A 15,793-nucleotide genomic window follows, 5' to 3' on the forward strand; every position below is an offset into this window, starting at 1 on the left:
AAGCAAATAACAAAATTATTAATATTATCATGATATGACTTACTTCGTTAGACTAAATCGTATACATGTATGTATATAACTTACCCTGTAATTTGACTAGATTTATATAAATCTAGACAATTATTTTATTTCATTAAAATTATCAACACATGGTAATTAGATAAGTAAAACACTGGTTGTTTCCGTCTGTAATATAGTTTAATATACTTCCTTCTTAGATTATGGAATTTTATGGGATTAATATAAGTTAATATGCATCCTTTTATATATAGATTACATTTTGTACAAACTCCTTGTTCCCTTGGTAAGTCAGCATGTCTGCCAGTCTTTATCGTTATGAGCAGACAGGCGTAATTTTGTACTTCGTGACAAATTCGATATATGATTAGTTGAATAAAAACTGCAGAGCATACAATTTTCAGATACTGCTTAATATTTTTTGTGGGAATTTGTAATTTTTGACCAAACTTGTCATATTCCCTGAGGAAACTATATGATTCAGATTCACTTATCCAAGGTCAGTGGGGTAACATTGTGTCCCGAGACAGTTTCTCGTGGGTTCGTTCACTATTTTGGGAAGCTGCGGTTTATTATAATTAGTTTACGATTAACTATAATTTTTGTCTTATTATTGGAAAATATCATTTACCCACGGAGACCTGGAAAATAGTTATAGTATACACGTCGGTTTGGTCCTATTTTAGCATACATAACTTGTAGAACATTTTGATCACACATCCCTGTTATTTTGATGGCTGAAAAATGCAGGTACATGTATAAAGCTGTATGAAATACTTTCCCACATTCCCATATCGTAATTAAACTTCATTGTATGTGCCAGTTTCACTGAATTATGTCACAGAAAAACCTACTACGCAACCTATTTTTTTTTTTTTTATAATCGATTGGTCCGGATGACGGATGACCCTGATTACGGACATGTCTGTGAACAAACAGGTAAACTGTAACAATATGTCTGTTACTTGTACATATCGACCTGTGACTGCCGGAGGCGGAAATGGAGGGATCGCCCGTCGGTCACGCTGGAACACCAATTGCAATTATCCAGGTAGTTATCTACCTATGGAATTATGAGACAAGCAGGTGGAACTCCACTGGTGATGTTAGTTGGCTGTGAGGAGGAGGGGTTGGGGGTTGAGAACTTGAGGTCCCAGTGGCCATAGGACAACTCTGTCCATACAGATATGAATTATGATGCAACTAACAATGATGAATATATTTATTGTAATTATGGTCATTGTTATAAACTGTGTCAACAGAATGAACAAGTCCGCTTGACCAACCAGAGAACGGACTATCGACAGCATCTCATTTGCTGCATGTGGTATTAGTAAACATATAGTCGCAGATTTATACAATATCGATTCGTCTTGGAGCATACACATATCACGAGTGTGTAATGAATGGAGACAGAATTAGTGCGTTTATTAGCCTTATCCGTCACAGTTCACCTGTCTTTCAAGGCTTTGTCCTTCCGAATTGTAGGCATATACCTGGTTTTTACAATTTTATTGAGAGCATTTCATCCTTGGTTGAAATGAGGAAAATTACAGTATATCGCAGCTACTACCTTTCAGGTTATATTGTCATCGTGTATGCATCGAAAAGAATGAAAATTTAATAAAAAAAGAAAAGAAAAACTCAGTTTTTTCTAAGATAAAAATTTATTTAAAAACATACTAAAATATAGTCAATATCACTATCAATGAAGATTACGACATACCATTTCTGATGAAAGTATGTTCTGTTCCATTAATAGGTATTGATACATCAATGCACATGCATTTCGATAATTTCAAAGCGATAAGTATTCATTTTTATTTTTAATTCGTTTCAATTGTAAGACAGCTCAATATACATGTAGTTCAAATACATATTGCAACTATTTACCAAATTCACATGAACATTAATGACAAATCACCAGTTAATATACTTTTACAATATGTTTTGTATATTTCATTTATTTTCTCTTTATTTCTCATTGAAAATAACAATAGGATTTTTCATGAAACCACATACCCTCACACAAAATATTTGAATTGGAAAAAAGACCGAAGACGAAAAAAGACGACCTCACGTCAAGTTTTCAATTATAAACTATACTATTGTTACAGATTTCATATCAGTTTACAAAAATAGCCAAAAAATGTTGCAAAAAAATAAATATTTTGCTCATTGATTATGAAGTGCCTCAAAACTAGAAAGCCAAACAAACGTCTTTGATCGCCCGTAACGTATCAATTATGTGTCATTGAAAGGTATGAGCAAAAAATAGACCCTTGCATAACTCCCAGATTGCCAAACTAACGTGTGTGAACCGCATGTCCATGTGTTACCAGATCAAAGTTGCCAAAACGTAATAACTTCGGGGGGGGGGGGGGGGGGGGGGGGGCATCAAAATTTTAACAATATGATATAAGAAACATACATGAAAAGTAGGCCTACATGTAGACTAGTTGATCGATAGAGACCCATTTCTTGATTTTGATCCGTTTATCGAACCAAGGATTTATAAGTATCTCATATACGTCCTTGATCGAACATTTAAGATTTTAGTCTGTTATAAAATTAGAGCAGAGCTAGGACGTATATATATATATATATATATAGGCCTATTAATCCTTTTGCAACCAGAGCTGAAAAAGAAGAAAGAAATCGACTTCCGTAAGTGATTTTAAACAACAGAGATTTTAATAAAATAGATATATTTTGTTATAAGAATCTCTGATGAATCAAACACTCAATATAGTCAAATGTAATAGATGTAGGCCTTCATATTTACTTTGAAATCGTAAGTCAAGAGTCTGGTATATAATTAGTCGCTGACCATTGCTTCTAGTATTCCTACTGGTGCTCTAGTTAGAGTTGTCATCTGTCATTTCGATTCTACTTTAAATTGTGTGCATGTGATATAGATTAAGTGCAATGATTTATAAGTGTCTCATATACGTCCTTGACTAAGTGTAAGGAATATGAATTATTTCAGATACATACTTTGTCAATACCTCATCTTGATTATTAATAAAATTATGTATCACGCCTTTGAAGTCTACTGCAAAAATACACAAGTCAAATAAGATCTCTTGATAGCCTTTCTACTTCAATCCTTGGTCCAGAACCATAAGTGTTTCTTCCTAGAAGCAGTCGTACAAAAGACGCGACTTATAGATTCTTGAATGGGCGGGCTAAACTAACAAGATGTATTGGCAGATATATTATAAAACATGAAACTAAATCAGCGAGCAGTTATTGACAGCTAGCGATGTGGTGATCGTGTGAACGTTCTGTCAATAATACTATACACTGGGGTATATTTCGGTAAGATCATATTCCGCGGCACACAGACACTACGATACCTCGCTCACACTCACATCACTTTCTCTGGGCTGATTATTGCCGAAAGGGGAAATAAGAGTGAGAACGAGGCTGTAGGTATTCAACATGGCGACTAGGACACACAGACAACCGTGCTTGGAGCTATTTTTACTTGTTTTCGCCGCCTGTGTATTACAACCTGGACATTTTGAGACTCTACCTGAATTAAGTGTGTAAGTAAAATCTATTTGTCACTTTGTAAGCGCCATATCCCTCTCTCTTCGTCTAAACATGACCTGGCCAGCCGCTGCAGCCAACTTCGATACGTGATCCCTCGATTGGAGATTCTCGTTGTAAACAACACAGTCACCCTAGCCCCAGTTTGTTTTATGAATCGTATTGTGTTGCTTGCTTTTGCATAAGTGTTCCAACCCGTTACAAAAATATCCATAGTTTGGATGGAAATATAAATAATGTTTCCGATGTGTCTTGTTCACGATCAACGATCATTTTCTATCATAAGTAATTTGTCCCAAATGTGTAATGGACATCTCGTCCCAATGTCAGTAATATTTAGCAGTACAGTGATGACGGTGACGAAAAGACTTGATTCTTGATACGCAGGCCTATAAAATCGTTATCCAATGTCTATATATAATATATATATATATATATATATATATATAACAATTATGTTTTTTAATACACGAGAAGAGTGAAACTGATTCTGATCAGGTTATAAGTAATCTAACTTGCCAAGTTATTGATAAGACAGACATGATGGTGGTGGCGAAAAAGGGTGGTGGGAGTGAATAGGCAATAATAAACATTTCCTTGGTAGATCTTATATTCAAAGAAAACTTTAAAGGTAGATCATATACTTATGATAATCTCTCAATAGTCTAAGTATATATTGATATATATAAGGCAAACATCTTTGAATCTGCTACTGTAATAATATCACGATAACCAAGTTGACACTGTGTATTATATATGTCAAATAAAGACCTATAGCTATATATATAAGGCTTAATTTATAAGTATATGTAGCACCTATGACCATAAGGCCCTGATCAAGGTACAACATGTATTACTAGTGAAATACTGTTATACGTACCCTACATGTACATAAACTGTTTTCAAATGAGATTTTGATGTCAAAGTTCTGTTGAAGGGACTGTTAACTTAATTTTATATTGCAGGCTATTTCTTCTGCCTTTTTACGTCCCCTTGCTTAATTCCCCCTCCCCCTCTAACTTAAATATTTCCCCCTTATAATTGTTGCTAGTCAGCTGGTGTGTAATGTTTTTGGATAGGTCTATCACCCATGACCCTATGTAGCTCAATTGGTAGAGCACTATGGACAATAGTTGGAGGGTCCCAGATTCAAATTTTGGTCTGGCTGTGAATTTTTCTGCTGCCTACAGATGAATGATGTTAACTCTTTATCAATACTTATCCAAACTACCTAATTACTAGCCCTTAATATCTTCCTTCTCTGATCAGTTCATTTCTAGTTCCACACCCATATCATATGGGGCGATTGCATTGCTAGGTACTAACAATATGTCATTGGGTTAATTTTCTCAGGATGCTTGCATATGTAGCTTAATTATGATATATAGCTGGCTTTGTTTTCAGTAGCTAGGCAGTGGGAGAAGGCATTATATATATGTACAGGGGTTTCAAAATTATTGGGTGAATCCTGGCACTTTTTGTAGATTAAACATGCATGGCTGTGGTACCGCATGATTTGGGCTAAATTACATTAGGTAACATACAGATACGGGTGGATAAAAGTAGCCCCCTGGAATTGCAATTGTACCATCTCTCTTGAAAGATAATGAAACCCATGTATACCGTTGAATTGAGGATGTGTATCATGCACAATTTGATAGTGCTTTATGATTAATTCGCTGTACATTGTCTTTCTAGTTGATTTTGCAAATATTAAAAAAAAAACCATGTTGTTATCATTAAGGATGGAACAGCCATTTCCCACATGCATATATTATGCATGACTATATATTGTGATGTCATATTGAAAATGACATCAAGGCCAGGTTTTCAAGCTTGTACATGATTAAATTAAATTGCTGCTGATGATCAAGGCCATGTTTGTATTCTAAATATTTCCAATGTTTTTATTATGTATAATTTATTTACATAATTATGGTATAATATTATAAGATGATATTAAGATTTCAAATCTATAAACTGGTTTAAAAAGTTATATGATCTATTAATAAACCAGTATATATTATCTCACTGACTTCATATGGCCTGTTGATGGCTGATAATCATTAGTGGTGCGCGGTATTATCGGTATACCGATATATCCAGGTTCAATTTGAAAACGATACGTATCGCGGTACGATTTAGTCGTATCAGTTCACTCGGAATCATTCGGGGATTTTCCGTATATTTCCGTGAAAATTTCGTTTTTGACGGGAAATATTTTTAAAATGAGAATTTGTATAAAAATTAAAACTGAAATATATATTTTAACAACATTTCAGACAAATGTATAGGTTAAGATGGATTTTTGGGATGTTATTATACGTAGATTATGATTGATCTTGTGCTTAGTAACGTTTCAAAATGGCGACCTTCATAGGCACGAATGATAACCTCGTAAAAAATCCCAAGCAAAAGGTTGTATGGCAGCATTTTGGCCTTATAGTACATAAAGGGGAAATAAATAGCGAGTAAAGCATCGCTTGATGTCGATTGTGTACGGCAATCGTTAAATGTAGTGGCGGAACAAGGAACCTGACGACTCGCTTGCGTCGCCATCACCCAGCTACTGAGTCCCGTCCAGTAGTAAGTGTTTGCAAAACATCGAGCGGAAGTAACACAGACATTATCTCGCATTTTTTAGATAAAAACAAGAATAAAAGTGATATATTGACAAAACATTTATTTCATACTCTTTTTAGGTGATTGACAGAAAAAAACATGCAATTCTTATTCTACAAAAATGATACCAAAATATCATGATACGTATCATAATACACTTATGATGTATCATGATATATCGCGATACAAAATTTTTCGCGATACCCATCCCTAATAATCATGATCATGATCACTTCATATTTAACAAAAACAATTGATAAAACTTTCGACACGCACGTAATCAATTTTGAACGATATATATATATAGGAAAACATGTTTATAACAAACACAAACTTAGAACGAATTCATGGTTACAGTAAAACATAGCTATAACAAACCTGTGGGGACCTACGAAATTTCATCATAATGAGCATAATTTGTTATACATGTATTTCAAACATGCATATAATAGGAGCCTTGGCGTGAATGAAAATGACAGTGTTATTACATAATGGATTTGTTGTAAGCATGTTCGTTATAAACATGTTTCACTGTATAACATAGTAATAAGATGTCTGTGATATGACTGTGTACAGGGCTTTTTCTCACTGCTTTGGGAATGGGGCCTGTGGCTTTGAATTTGGGAAAATGGAGCACCAAAACCAAGATTTGGGAAAATTATGAAATATGAAATAAAGCATAACAATTAAGATTTTTTTTTATTTCCAGTGTAGTTTACTTTTTTGAAGTCAATTCACAAATACTTAAAGCCTTAACCATTTCAGTTCATGCAATATTTTTGGATAGTTTTCAAGAAACTTTGATTTTGGGAAATTTTAGGGTTGAATTGGGAAAATTTTAGAGGTTTTGCCATGGGGAATGGGGCCGATTTTCAGCCCCAAATCATGCTGGAAAAAAGCCCTGGTGTATCACAAACCATGTAACTAGTAAGTGATTTTGTTGGTCCTCGTAGGTTTGTTATAACCGTTTAATGGTAAAGAGTTTGAGGATATGATGAAAACTATGGGCTTAAATGTAGACACTCTTGATATTAATATACACAAAATCACACGCACCAGGCATCCATTATTATATATCATGCGAGGATAATATTACTCAATTATTTACATCTCATGATCACCTCAAGGGTAGTTTCTATAAATAATTTACATTGTTTTCACTGATGTTTATATATTTAGAATTGTTTCCTCGTATATATAGAATCCATTTATTAATTGACCGATATATGCTGCTGAGTCAAATATTGACTTAGTTGAAATTGATATATTTATGAAACTGTCAGACAGACACAGTAAGCTTATTATAAAATTATTAAATATCTTTTAATATGTAATCTGGGTAAGACACAGAAAGCTTATTATAAAATTATTAAATATCTTTTAATATGTAATCTGGGTAAGACACAGAAAGCTTATTATAAAATAATTAAATATCTTTTGATATGTAATCTGGGTAAGACACAGAAAGCTTATTATAAAATTATTAAATATCTTTTAATATGTAATCTGAGTGATCGAGCTTCACAAGAAGTATTATAGAATATGGCTGCTACCAGACCCTCAGTTGTTGGAAAGACTTTCATAGCAGAGTTATAGATTATTTCCCCTATTTTGAAACTTAAAACGAGACATGTAAATCTACATAGTGAATGATCGAAGTAGAGACAAAAATATTTAAGCCAATTTTACGTGAATTTTTTCAATATTCTAGAGACTGGTGTTGGCCAGTCTACACAAATTGCGGTAACTAGTATTCTTCAACTAGTTTAAAATGAACTGTAGTATATAAACTAGTACTATAAGAATTAATTAATGTCACAATCCACATTCCACCTCTGGGTTTTGAATTTGAATCCCATGTGGCCCCATGGGGCATTTACCAGGTACTGACTGCTTGTTGCTGGTTTTTCTCTGGGTAATCCGGTTTTCTTACACCAATTAATACACCTGGCACGTCCTTAAAAGATTCTGGCTGTTAATAGGAAAATTAAACATTGTACATGAGCTTATATGCATATTAGTATATATTATTACAAACAACTACTAAAAAATAGAACACTTGACAAGAAAAAAGACACGTTTCATTATTATAGCCATGAATTCATTATTGTGTTCGATTGTTATAACCAAACATGAATAAACTTGACCTTACGGAGATTTCAAGTTATTCTTTCTATTTTGTTTCTTGGTTCTATGGTTATTTAACTTTGAACGAGAGATGAGTCTCTGGCAAAATATAGATATTTCAAGGTACAAAGTGAAATTGAGGCCCCAAAAATGGGAATAGGGGGGTGCTTATAGGGATGGGGAGACTTATTGGGTCGAGTATGTATACGGATATATATGTTTACGATAACTGCCTCAAATCTGAAATAGCCATGTGTTGGCCACTGGATGTACTGAGTTCAATTAAATCCACAGAAATAAAGTACATCAAATGAATGCAATATTAGTTTATTTTATTATATTATCATATCTGGATTACTAACGTCACATACTGGTATACAATAATATTTTTAATTATGCCAAATTATTCCCAAATTACCCATTTGTAAGTCTGCAGCTGTACGGGCAGCATTAGCATTAATCTTCAGTTCAGTTCTGTTACATTTTAACATCAATTTTCTGTAAGAATTTGGATGTTGTTTTGTAGCAGCAGCTGCGTATTATTGAATTTAACTCTTTGGAGACATTTAATTGTGTCTCTTGTATTGGTTGATCAAATTCTGTTATTTTCTTCCGCTTCTACAGAAATTGCAGAATTGAAAGGTGACATTGAGTTTAATAACGTTGAGACCAGAATACCTTTCTGCACAAGGAATTCTTATGCGAATGTAATAATGGCAAATATATTATAGCCATATTTCGAAATTCCTGTATTAGCTTGTGTGTCATATGTTTAACTTCTCATTAGGTAGGACTTGTGAAGTACATGGCGCAGTAATCAATATGTACCTGTGTTTAAAGTTTAATATACAGTATAGTACCAGATATATATATATTTATAGGTATATAACACTAGCTGTATATCTGCTTGTTATATCACTATGATGTAGTGAGAACACTTCCACATATGTTACATATAGAGGTTCCCCAACAAGGGACTGTTGTTTATCATGTTTTATCAAACTTGAGTTAGTTAATTTTCAAAGCGAGTGTCTTTTAAAAATTTGAAAATTAACTAACAAGAGTTTAGAGATAAATATATCGTACCTGCAATTATAACTGATTGAGTTATCATGGCTGTACATATATGGTATCGACAACATGAAGCCATTTAATCTTATAAGAAACACATCTATGGAGAAAAAAAAACAAACAAAAAACGGACATTAGAAGTTGTTGTTTAGATATATCCATCATGGTGTGGGGTGGTGGTGACGTTAGATCAACTAGTACACTATATGAAGTATGTGTACAGTATACCATAATACATGTACAGACACAGACAGTCTTATCCACGGGTTAAACCCTCACATCCTCATTTCACTTGAATTTAACTTCTGAAAAAAAGCCTATAAATACTAGCTAGGCAGAGTTATGTAGGCGATCAACTTCACTATTCAACTAACACTGCACCCCTCCACCTTTGATTAGTAATTGTAAGTTCAAAACCTATATGGGCTGGGGTGCCAGTAGCTATATATAGGTTCTGCCTGTTGGTTTTTTCCCCCAGGTACTCTGTTTTTCTTCTTCATCTCATACCTTGTCAAATTGATATTCTTGAATGACCAGCTGGCTGTTTGTAGGAATTGCTTACTTTAATTAACCAAAAAATAAATCAAACCAAATTTGTTGTATGATCATTACAATACCAAGTTTTTCATGAAGAATACAAGGGATTGATACAAAATTTTATACTCCCATTCACTTATTCCTGTTCTGAGTTTTCAGCTTGTTTTCTTTTTTTCTCACACAGACTTGAAGAATGACTAAAAGGATTCTGTTTCTAAAATGCACATTTATTATGGATTATTGCTGTATAAATTGAATGCTGGATTATACATAATGATATGGTTTCTGATAAAATACAGTTTACCATATCTGTTATATTGACATGTTCAACAAATATAATTTCAAATTTTGAAAATTTGTAACACAGACAATCACTAAGCTGTATAATTGAAAAATTCTTAATTCAAACAGACAAAACATAAGACAATATATAAATAAATATCCCCCCTGTAAATAAACATGACCCTAAGACCATTCAACACCAAATTATTATTAACTAATGATAATTAATGTATAGTTGTTATTGGTTTGTTGTTGAAAGTAATTACATTAAGTAATTTGTTTGTCTCCATTGTTACATGCATATATGATACATTGTACATGCGCATGTATATGCATTGCATGATTGTTCATGTTTGCATATATATACAAGTGTGTGGCATCACATTTATACAAATGTAATTACAACTGCAAAAACACATCTACAGCGAGTAATCAAATTTCCAATGGAAACAAACCTATATATATTATAAGGATCAGGAAAGTTCCATAGGTAATGTGAATCTTTAATAGGTTTACAATCTAATTAGAGCTGTACGTGCACTCTCTAACTCTTTTATTGTATTTCAGTGTGCAACGATGGGCTGAGAAGTTGGAATATGACTTTGAAGATATTGCCGAAGATGGTACAGGCAGTGCGGTTCTGACACGGGTAAGGAATGATCAGGAGCATGTGTGACGGGCACACACATTACCCTGGGGCTGAGTAAGGAATGATCAGGAGCATGTGTGACAGCCACACACGGTACCCTGGGGTCGCGGCATTCCACACCAGTGTCTTTCTTATCCGATAATGCCTCCAATGATACAATTCTATTGTTGCCTTCCTTTGTTTGAATACAATGAAATAGAACATTTAATTTAAGCCCACTTTGGTGAGCATTGAGTTATCACTGAATCTGAGTACTAGTAACTTTATAGACAATGTAAGAATTGAAGTAGGCAGCTGATCTGGAGATAAATGAGTAGAAAGTAGAAATGTAACAAAGAATACAGACTAACAATACTGATGGTAGCTAGAGACACTATAAGGTATATGATGATAAAGGGGTTGTAGTCAACATACAGCGAGACAGACAGAAAGTGTGACAGAAGCTAAGGATGACAAACATATTACCATATGTATATCAAACGGACAAACAACGGATAGAGAGAGGATCATATGAGTGGCTATGTAATATATGAAATTAATTTTAAAGAAAAGTTCAATAATATGCCACAAGCCTTTAAATTTCATATTATGAAGCTACAGATAAGATTCTATTTTAGTATTTTAGTATATATTATAGTATTTATGAAAATATAGATAACCCAAGAGAAAATATGACATGGGAACGCAATAGGATCAACCGAGATATTTTCCTGGGATGCCGGTCATATCCTGGGGGGATCCTGGTCTTATCCTGGCAGGAAAAGACTGAGATCCCAGCAGGATATGACTGGGATCCTTAGACAAAATCCTGCCGAGATCCAAGGGAAATACACAAGTATTATATACATATCCTATCTTTTGCAATAGTGATCATAAACAATTTTACTTTCTCAAAGAACAAAAAAAATTGATATTTGTATGCAGTTCTAACACTAATTGTAAGCGTGTATTGTGTAGGTCTTTAGGTAGAGGGTTGGGAATTTGGGGTACCACTAATTGAGTGTGGGTATTGTGTAGGTCTTTGAGTGGAGGGTTGGGAATTTGGGGTACCACTTATTGAGAGTGGGTATTGTGGATCTTTGGGTGGAGGGTTGGGAATTTGGGGTACCACTAATTGTGAGTGGGTATTGTGGATCTTTGGGTGAAGGGTTGGGAATTTAGGGTACCACAAATTGTGAGTGGGTATTGTGTAGGTCTTTGGGTGAAGGGTTGAGAATTTACGGTACCACTAATTGTGAGTGGGTATTGTGGGTCTTTGGGTGGAGGGTTGAGAATTTAGGGTACCACTAATTGTTAGTGGGTATTGTGGGTCTTTAGGTAGAGGGTTGAGAATTTAGGGTACCACTAATTGTAAGTGGGTATTGTGTAGGTCGTTGGGTGGAGGGTTGAGAATTTAGGGTACCACTAATTGTAAATGGGTATTGTGTAGGTCGTTGGGTGAAGGGTTGAGAATTTAGGATACCACTAATTGTAAGTGGGTATTGTGTAGGTCGTTGGGTGAAGGGTTGAGAATTTAGGGTACCATTAATTGTAAGTGGGTATTGTGTAGGTCGTTGGGTGGAGGGTTGAGAATTTAAGGTACTACTAATTGTAAGTGGGTATTGTGTAGGTCGTTGGGTGAAGGGTTGAGAATTTAGGGTACCATTAATTGTAAGGGGGTATTGTGGGTCTTTGGGTGGAGGGTTGAGAATTTAGGGTACCACTAATTGTAAGTGGGTATTGTGGGTCTTTGGATGGAGGGTTCAGAATTTAGGGTACCTCTAATTGTAAGTGGGTATTGTGGGTCTTTGGGTGGAGGGTTGAGAATTTAGGGTACCACTAATTGTAAGTGGGTATTGTGGGTCTTTGGGTGGAGGGTTGAGAATTTAGGGTACCACTAATTGTAAGTGGATATTGTGGGTCTTTGGGTGGAGGGTTGAGAATTTAGGGTACCACTAATTGTGAGTGGGTATTGTGTAGGTCTTTGGGTGGAGGGTTGAGAATTTAGGGTACCGCTAATTGTAAGTGGGTATTGTGGGTCTTTGGGTGGAGGGTTGAGAATTTAGGGTACCACTAATTGTAAGTGGGTATTGTGGGTCTTTGGGTGGAGGGTTGAGAATTTAGGGTACCACTAATTGTAAGTGGGTATTGTGGGTCTTTGGGTGGAGGGTTGAGAATTTAGGGTACCACTAATTGTAAGTGGGTATTGTGGGTCTTTGGGTGGAGGGTTGAGAATTTAGGGTACCACTAATTGTAAGTGGGTATTGTGGGTCTTTGGGTGGAGGGTTGGGAATTCTGCCAAAAGGAAGTTAAAGGACAGTGACGTGGAGAAAAAGTTGTGTGTCACCATACGTACCCTGCTGATACATTCGCGTGTCTAATTGGCAGTGCTGTCTGTATCCCTATATGGCTTCACAAACTAGGAGTTTATGTAGAGAATGACTGGGTAATCAGTCACGACTACATTTAGGTACATCTTACATATAGTCTGACAGAGGCTAAACAAAATAGATGGTCTACAATCAATTACCAACCTAGAACAGATTTACTTCACAGGCCAGAATACAGACATAATTTGTTACAAATTGTCATTTGTCTGTTTCGAAATGAACACACAAGCTCGACTATCTGTACTACCCACTGAGAATTAGAAGTTCTCCTGTCCGCCATCAATTCCCGGAAATCCATCAAGGCTTCCAGCCTGGTGTACACTAGCACAGTAATTAACTTAATTTCATGAGGTGTTGCGAATTTTGTTTTCTGAAATGAAAGTCCTTAGGTAGCACAACTATTAACTCATTTGTTGTTAAACAACAAAATTGAATATCCTTTAGTTTTCTGATGGATAAGGCTTAAAGCGAGCTTGTGATTGTTAAACTGAGTTTGTAGCCTGTATTGTTTTAAAAACTGAAAATGAAGAAGGATGCATTCTTGTTTTGTAGTTAGAAACTTGGAGCTTACTTGTGCACAAACACAATTGTTAACACACAGACAGTTTTGTTGACGACTTAAGTTGCACAACAAACACAGCATACATAATGTGTATATACAGTAAAACATGGAAAGGTCGAAGTGGACAGGACCTGGCAAAATATTTGACTTTGTAGGGAGATTGGTCTGGCCATTACATTTTCTCCTCTCCGGATCCTGTTACAGACTTATCTGATGGTTTGACTCAATCATGTGTGATGCTTCCTGATTATCAGCAATTTTATTCTTGTTTAAACTTCCACAGTTCAAAAGATTTGATGATTAACTTTAAACTTGCAATTGAGATACCAAATGTTTAGCAGAAGTAATGTAATCATAATATAGTCTGTGTGTAGACATTTTGAGGTAAAGATCTGAATATGGCTAATTCGATGAAGTAGATGTGTCAATTGGCCATGGACTGTATATACAACCTATTGTTATGTAACTTAATATGATCATCATTTGAAAGAAAATGGTTAAGATACAACTGTCAAGGTATACCTTCATCAGACAAAAAAAAAAACATGACCGTGACAGTGTACACATTGTAAGTGCTACCTGCAGGTAGCCATCAGAAACATCGACACGCAAGAAATATTCACAGAATCATTTGTTGTGTAACACATTCAAATGCATACATCATTACTGAAAATTAAAGTGGTTAAATGTACAGATCACACTATAAATCATGAGCAGCAAAAAAACAGAAAAAAATAATGCGAAGATATACTTATGATGTATATAAATGTTTTCAGCAAATTGTTATTCAGATGAAATTTACTGCACTAATGCAGTCAATGCTATATATGTGGTTGGATGATCAAAATGGACAAGCAGACAATGAAAGCGTTGTTTATATTAAAGTTACAAAGCCTATATTGTAAAAAAAATTTCTTAAGCTTTAACTCATTCTGTGTACAAATATATATACACTAGCATAATTTTTGAGGCTTTATATGAACGACATGATTACGATGTACATAAAAAATGAAATGCATTATATACATATAAACGCTAGGTACTTAAATGGCGAGCAGAAATTTATCAAAACTTAAAGACAAGTTTCATAAAATTTCAAATGAAATGAACACAAATTTGATTTAACATACTTTTTATCACATTACTACAACAATGTACATTTTGAATAATTTAACATCAAAATGTGTTACAAAAATCCAGTGGAGGCGGCCATTTAATTACAACATCCTTGAATCCTGCTGGTACAGCTTTGTTTACTCAATGCAAGCAATGACATCACAGTTGATTTCCAGCAAATGAGAATTAGTGCTCTAAGTTTCAAGTAGGAAAAAAATGAGTGAAATCACTGGATATCGGACCAATCATCAGTGATAATGTCAAAAAGAGGCTATAGGCTGTTGTACATGTATACAGTTCATTAGTAATCAAAAATATAAAATTGTGCTGTCAGCCTCCCTTTTCAACCCTTTGACCTGTACTAGGACTTTCTTTACACAACTAAATACCATGCAAGATGCCGGGTATAAACCGGGAATAAAAACCATTTTTCTCAACAAATACTTGTCTGATCGAGTCAAATGAAACACCAATGTAAAGCTTAATAACTCCTTGTTTTAAGGACAGAAGATTTTGAAGAAATGTCGTAAATTACCTAAAAAAAAAATATGACACCTCATGAGATGACAGGGCACTTCAGAAAGTTAGATGGTAACCTGTGCACCAGCACAAGCTTTAAGCTGAATCAAAGGTTGAGCCAGCAGATATATAAGTAAAATCAGTTGTCAAAGTGCCTATGACGTATTCGTGCAAAACCCCGACTGACTTATCCTTCTCATCTACGTCCTTGACCTGTATCATGCTCTGACTGACATGACAATCTTGCTGTTTTGTTCAAAATTTAAAGCAAATTTCCAGTCTTTGGCTAATTTCCTTGTGTCCAGACACTAGCATAGTATATGTTCTGAATCAGATCTCAGGATGTATTTGAATACCACAGTAACT

The 15,793-nt window shown here is 34.8% G+C and overlaps 1 protein-coding gene across 6 annotated transcripts in view; it reads left to right on the plus strand.

The window, feature by feature from the left end:
- The first annotated feature begins 3,409 nt into the window (after positions 1–3,409).
- LOC138305158 (voltage-dependent calcium channel subunit alpha-2/delta-1-like) overlaps positions 3,410–15,793 on the plus strand; it is a 104,872-nt gene continuing 92,488 nt past the window's right edge. For all 6 annotated transcript variants that reach the window (XM_069245572.1, XM_069245576.1, XM_069245575.1 and 3 more), the window contains exons 1-2: positions 3,410–3,569; positions 10,780–10,861. In XM_069245572.1, coding sequence (XP_069101673.1) covers positions 3,463–3,569; positions 10,780–10,861 — 189 coding nt within the window. In that variant the 5' untranslated portion in view covers positions 3,410–3,462. The remainder of the gene's footprint in view (positions 3,570–10,779; positions 10,862–15,793) is intronic.

The sequence above is a fragment of the Argopecten irradians genome, chromosome 12 (assembly GCF_041381155.1).
Source record: "Argopecten irradians isolate NY chromosome 12, Ai_NY, whole genome shotgun sequence".
Lineage (NCBI taxonomy): Eukaryota > Metazoa > Mollusca > Bivalvia > Pectinida > Pectinidae > Argopecten > Argopecten irradians.